The sequence below is a fragment of the Lycium barbarum genome, chromosome 6 (genome assembly GCF_019175385.1).
Source record: "Lycium barbarum isolate Lr01 chromosome 6, ASM1917538v2, whole genome shotgun sequence".
Taxonomy (NCBI): Eukaryota; Viridiplantae; Streptophyta; class Magnoliopsida; order Solanales; family Solanaceae; genus Lycium; species Lycium barbarum.
Genome location: NC_083342.1, coordinates 58,586,179 through 58,592,786, shown reverse-complemented (window position 1 = coordinate 58,592,786; position 6,608 = coordinate 58,586,179). Strand labels below are relative to the sequence as shown.

Sequence of the window (6,608 nt, the reverse complement as noted above, 5' to 3'; positions counted from 1 at the left end):
GCCCATAAGGCCCGATACTTCCGGTACGATTTTAAATACTTCTGTTTCGGGTCCGATTTTCTCTAAAAACTTCTGAATTATTATTTTGTGTATATTATGGCTATTTTTGTGTAATCTATATAACATGCTTTCTGAACATCTGAGCATCCCATTCTGATAATCTGTCGTGCCTTCCCAACTAGGTTATAGGCGCGTACTATGCATACTATCTGGACATTCTGATTTTGGCTCGCCGTTTGGCACCCTTCTGATTGATCGAGTCTGTATGTTGAGTCTGTAGGTAGGTGGTTTCTCATTTATCGATTCGTGTCTGCCTCAATGCATTCTTTCACTGCGACCCGGGCCAGGTTCTGTTATCGTGCATACTTCTCTGCATTGTTCACCGCGTCCCTCGGCGTACGGGCCGGGATCTGTATGTCTGTATGAGCTGTGTATGGGGATGGCGGCCAGGATGGCATATGATCCGATTTGATTCTGTCTGTCCACCGCGTCCCGTACTAAGAGGGCCGGGTTCTGTTACCGCGCCCCCAGACAGGGCCGGGATCTGTATGAATATATGCGTGTGCCATCTGTATTTATAAAGCACACGCCTTTGTATGATTTTGTATGACTCTGTGCTACTCTGCATGCATAATTCTGTCCGTCATACTACTGTTTGTCCGTCTGTGTTACAACTATTTCTGTATGTCCGTATGGCTTCTGCTTCTGTATGTCCGTATGGATTCAGATTCTGCTCGTCTGTCCGTAGTATGATTCCGTCTGTCTGTCCGAACTATAATTCTGTTCATTTGTGTGTAACACGATTCTGTATGTCTGTCTGGATCATAACTCTGTCCGTTAGTTTGACTTATGATTCTGCCCGTTATATTTCTGTGACTCTAGTTCGGACTATGTTTATATCTGTTACGTTTCTGCTTTACATACTCGGTACATTTTCCGTACTGACCCCCGTTCTTCGGGGGCTGCGCTACATGCCCGCAGGTACAGACGCGCCAGGTGACACGCCGCCAGTGTAGGTTCTGACTCTGCCATTCGAAGAGCTCCTTTGACTCGGAGCATATCTTTTGGTATATATTTTCTGTCTTCTGTGTACTCCGTATGTATGTATATTCTGGGTACGGCGGGGCCCTGTCCCGTCATATGATTCTGTATGTCTGTAGAGGCCTGTAGATGGATATGTGGGTTACGGGTTTCGTCTTTATGTTAGCCTTATCGGCTTATCTGTAAATGTCTGTATGTTCAGGTATATGTATATATATATGTAAGTTACGCGCGTGCCGTAATTGTATCGGCCTACTTCTGTACTTCTGTTTTGAAAAAAAAAAACTCTGTATGGTTCGAGTTCGATCAGGTAGGTACGTATGGGTGCCCAGTTAGGGTACCAGTCGCGGCCCACGGGGTTTGGGTCGTGACAAAAGTGGTATCAGAGCGGTTAGTCCTCGGTATGTCTACAGGCCGTGTCTAGTAGAGTCTTGGTTATCTTTGTGTTGTGCACCACATCTATAAACAGGAAGCTACAGGGCATTTAGGATGTTACCCTTCTTTGAATTCTTAGATCGTGCGTTAAAGCTGTATGATTAGGATGATTCTCCCTTATGAATTGCGGTATCTACAGCGGGGCTCCAAAGGAGCAGAAGTGTCGGTATTCGGGAAAATGTTTCTGACCCTCTCCTTGCAGGTAGTTGTAGGTTGGTGACGAATGAAGAGGACGGCTTCCGACGATGAGGATGGGGGTGCCAAGAAGGCCCCCAGGTTGTCACCAGGGCCGAGTAGGCAGGGCCCCAGTTACTCGATCGAGACGGATCCTTCGGAGGATTCCCCGGAGGATAGCTACGATACGGATCCGTCGGAGGACCCATCTACGACTCCTCCAGAGACCCCGAACCCTGGAGCAGAGGATCCCGTGGAGGATGGCTACGATACAGATATCTCGGAGGATTTGGCGATGACCCCTCCGGAGCTTCTTACCTCCGAGGAGGAGGATAGTCATGAGGCAGGCCCGTCGGAGCATTCTTCTGGGATGACGCAGGAGGAGATTTTCAAGTATGCACCAGCTCTTATTATTAGGGAGAACCTTGATAGCCCGGCCACCTCGGAGAGTGCTATGGATTTCTCCTGTTCTTGGCCTGGGTCACCAGTGGGCCAGGATTTGTTTGATCGTCCATACCCCTCCGATTCAGATGCGGGTGATAATGGAAACCGGGTAGGTAGGGAGCAGACAGGCGTGGATGATAGTGGGCATACCTCTCACGGCAGCTCCCCAGGTCAGACTCGATATTGATTATTTATAAGTGTATGAGTTTTTAGAACTTCCTATGTGTGTATGATATTTGTAAGACGTTGTTCTATGAAGACGACGGAAATTTAAAGGAATTAGAGACCTAGTGACCCCAAGGCAAGGGCGACGGAGATGTCCCCACCGTCAGTGTGAGTCTAGAAATCCTGGATGAAAGTAAACAGGAAGGTGCCTTCGATGCTGTTTGAGTTGGGCGCGTGTGGTAAGTGTCGACGACATTATAATTCTCATTTGAAGTTATCAGCCCCGTGTGGCTGCGATACGATATGATATGATATGTATGTATGTGTATATGAGTTGGCCCTGTGAGGCATGATTGGTATTTCTGGTGTACAGGTTTTGGATAGTAAGAAATGCAGAGGAAACTCTGCCCAAATTTTTCCAGGAATATGGAGGTTAACATGTAGATTAAGTACAAAAAGGTCCCGCGATACTTGTCAGACTTTAGTTCCTTCTGTCGGTGGCCGAAGAACACCTTGCGGTGACATTTTATCAGATTCCACCGATTATTTGGAGGCGGAATTCGTGTGACGAAGACTTAAATCCGTGGGTTATCTGTAATCATATGTATATGTGTATGAAAGTGAATGTTTAAGATTCAGAAAGGCGACATGGTAGTGGTACGACTTAGCCGGGGGTGGGACCCGCTACAAAAATTTTCCGAAAATTTGCGAAGACCCCGATTTGCTCTAAAATTACGTGACAAAGGTCGTGAGGGGCAATCGACGAAATTATATTAGCCCTAACGCGTCAAAATGCATGAAAGTTTCGGAGTTAAGCGTGCTCAAGCCAGAGCAATTCTGGGATGGGTGACCCCTGGGAAGTAATGCAAAGTTTTGCACAAGTGCAGGTATGACTGATATAAATGAAAATTTGGGGTAATTTAAAGGAAAAGAGAATGTATGGAGTAATTAGCGCCTTTACAGATACTACACAGACCGACGCGGGTTAAATGGGCAAAAAGGAAAGGTGCGATACCACTCGGAAAACTTAGCGAATCTGGATAACAGTCAGCGACGACCCGAATGTTGTCAGGGGATAGAAAAAGCCCAATTACATCATAAGTTAGTCTGGTATGGCGATGGTTGTAAAAGGAAAGAGAGTATGGATAGTAGGGAAGGAGAGAGATAAGTAGAGCGAGTAAGCAGAAACTTTGAAAAAGTCGATAAGCGACACCCAAGACGATTTGTATGATTGATTCTGAATACGTTCCTGTCTGACATGTCTCTGTACGATTAAACCTGATTACGAATCTGTCTGACACACCTCTGTATGTCTGACTCTGGATATAAATCCGTCTGGTGTGCCTCCGTACGTCTAATTTTGGTCACGCATCTGTCTGATACATCTCCGCATGTCTGATTCTAAGTGTGACTCTGTATGATACATTTCTGTAAGCCTGATTCCGATTTCGAAGTTCGTCCGATACCTTTTTATACATCTGACTCTGATCTCAGATCTGTCTGACATACTTCCGTATCTCTTCTTTTGATTATGAATCTATCCGCCATAGTTTGGCATGTCTGCTTCCGATTACGAATCCGTCCGATATGCTTCTACGCGTCCGGTTCCAGTCCTGAATCTGTTGGTAAGAAGTGTCTGGTATGAAGTGGGATTATATTGATGTGGTAGAAATCTCCGGAGTGTAACAAGAAATGATACGGACTATGACGCCTGGAAAGCGTTTGTCAGTTACAAGAATATAGCTTATGGTTCGACGATTGCGTGGGGTACGAGAAGATATATTATGAAGGCATCTGAATCTGTGATGTGAAAAATTACCTCATAATGTTGGTAAAGAAGCCATGTCGGCAAGTCAGCAAAGGACGACTATAAAGAGAACCCTCCCGGAGTAGTATGGCGCCCCATAAGGTCAATTTAACATTCGAGGACGAATGTTCTAAAGGGGGGGAGAATGTTACATCCGACATTTTTGTTCATTCGGAAGAATTCAAGGTAAAATGACTTGTGATGAATAAGGCCACTATTGGACACTACTTGGTATGAATGTGTGAGTTATGAATTCAATGGTGTGGAATTGCAAAAGGTGGCCAAGGGAAAATTTGGAAACTTGCCTTAGGAATTGCAAAAATCTAGCCAAAGTGGGCTCAATAAAATGAAACAAAACAAAGGCCCAACTATAAGGGCCCAACCGGCCACACTATTGATCCAAGCCCATGGATCAATTAAATGCCATGTGACATTATATAGTAGTCCTAATCTATAGAACTTTCAAGAGAAAACAAGAAAGAACAAAAGGAAAAGAGAGAAAGGGTTTCGGGTTCAAGAGAGAAAGAAAAGGAAAAGAAAGAAAAATCTTTTGGAGCCAATTCTTGGGTTTAAAAAGTTCCTCTCTTGAGAGATTTTATTGCTAAGCACAAGATTATCTACAAGTTGATATAAAGATTTTGGCAAGAAAACAACTTCAACCCCAAGTGAAGAACTTGAAGAAAGATTTTGGGCGAAATTTGGATTGACGCCGAGCGAGCATAAGGCGCCATCGAGGTATGTGAAGCACTTCTCTACGTTCCTAGGCATGTTCTGGATGTGGTAGGCTCGGCCGCGAGCCTTAGGTCCGACTCCGTTCCCCGGAATTCGAGACGGAAAACCGCTCCAATTCCTTCAATTCAATTGGACCTATTTTCTTACAAATTGCCCTTAAAGTGAGATTTTGTACAAAACTTCCCCAAACGGAGTCGGAACACTTCCGAATGAGTATGGGTTACCTCATAAGGTCAATTAGCAATAATTTACGTATATAGCCTCGGGTTGGTCCGAGGTGGGCCCATAAGGCCCGATACTTCCGGTACGATTTTAAATACTTCTGTTTCGGGTCCGATTTTCTCTAAAAACTTCTGAATTATTATTTTGTGTATATTATGGCTATTTTTGTGTAATCTATATAACATGCTTTCTGAACATCTGAGCATCCCATTCTGATAATCTGTCGTGCCTTCCCAACTAGGTTATAGGCGCGTACTATGCATACTATCTGGACATTCTGATTTTGGCTCGCCGTTTGGCACCCTTCTGATTGATCGAGTCTGTATGTTGAGTCTGTAGGTAGGTGGTTTCTCATTTATCGATTCGTGTCTGCCTCAATGCATTCTTTCACTGCGACCCGGGCCAGGTTCTGTTATCGTGCATACTTCTCTGCATTGTTCACCGCGTCCCTCGGCGTACGGGCCGGGATCTGTATGTCTGTATGAGCTGTGTATGGGGATGGCGGCCAGGATGGCATATGATCCGATTTGATTCTGTCTGTCCACCGCGTCCCGTACTAAGAGGGCCGGGTTCTGTTACCGCGCCCCCAGACAGGGCCGGGATCTGTATGAATATATGCGTGTGCCATCTGTATTTATAAAGCACACGCCTTTGTATGATTTTGTATGACTCTGTGCTACTCTGCATGCATAATTCTGTCCGTCATACTACTGTTTGTCCGTCTGTGTTACAACTATTTCTGTATGTCCGTATGGCTTCTGCTTCTGTATGTCCGTATGGATTCAGATTCTGCTCGTCTGTCCGTATTATGATTCCGTCTGTCTGTCCGAATTATAATTCTGTTCATTTGTGTGTAACACGATTCTGTATGTCTGTCTGGATCATAACTCTGTCCGTTAGTTTGACTTATGATTCTGCCCGTTATATTTCTGTGACTCTAGTTCGGACTATGTTTATATCTGTTACGTTTCTGCTTTACATACTCGGTACATTTTCCGTACTGACCCCCGTTCTTCGGGGGCTGCGCTACATGCCCGCAGGTACAGACGCGCCAGGTGACACGCCGCCAGTGTAGGTTCTGACTCTGCCATTCGAAGAGCTCCTTTGACTCGGAGCATATCTTTTGGTATATATTTTCTGTCTTCTGTGTACTCCGTATGTATGTATATTCTGGGTACGGCGGGGCCCTGTCCCGTCATATGATTCTGTATGTCTGTAGAGGCCTGTAGATGGATATGTGGGTTACGGGTTTCGTCTATATGTTAGCTTTATCGGCTTATCTGTAAATGTCTGTATGTTCAGGTATATGTATATATATATGTAAGTTACGCGCGTGCCGTAATTGTATCGGCCTACTTCTGTACTTCTGTTTTGAAAAAAAAAAAAACTCTGTATGGTTCGAGTTCGATCAGGTAGGTACGTATGGGTGCCCAGTTAGGGTACCAGTCGCGACCCACGGGGTTTGGGTCGTGACACAAAATGACCATATCTTGTCCTAAAGGCTGTCTTAGGGATAACTTTCTCCCTAATTCTCACTTGGTGATACTCGGACCTCAAATATATCTTTGAAAACCACTTGGCACCTTTT

At 45.0% G+C, this 6,608-nt stretch overlaps 1 protein-coding gene across 1 annotated transcript; it reads left to right on the top strand.

Moving 5' to 3' along the window:
- Nucleotides 1-1,654: 1,654 nt before the first annotated feature.
- Nucleotides 1,655-6,256, top strand: LOC132599726 (uncharacterized). Its single transcript, XM_060312974.1, has 2 exons — nucleotides 1,655-2,264; nucleotides 6,061-6,256. The coding sequence occupies exons 1-2, from the start codon at nucleotides 1,700-1,702 to the stop codon at nucleotides 6,093-6,095; spliced, it is 600 nt and encodes a 199-aa protein (XP_060168957.1). The 5' UTR covers nucleotides 1,655-1,699; the 3' UTR covers nucleotides 6,096-6,256.
- Nucleotides 6,257-6,608: the final 352 nt, after the last annotated feature.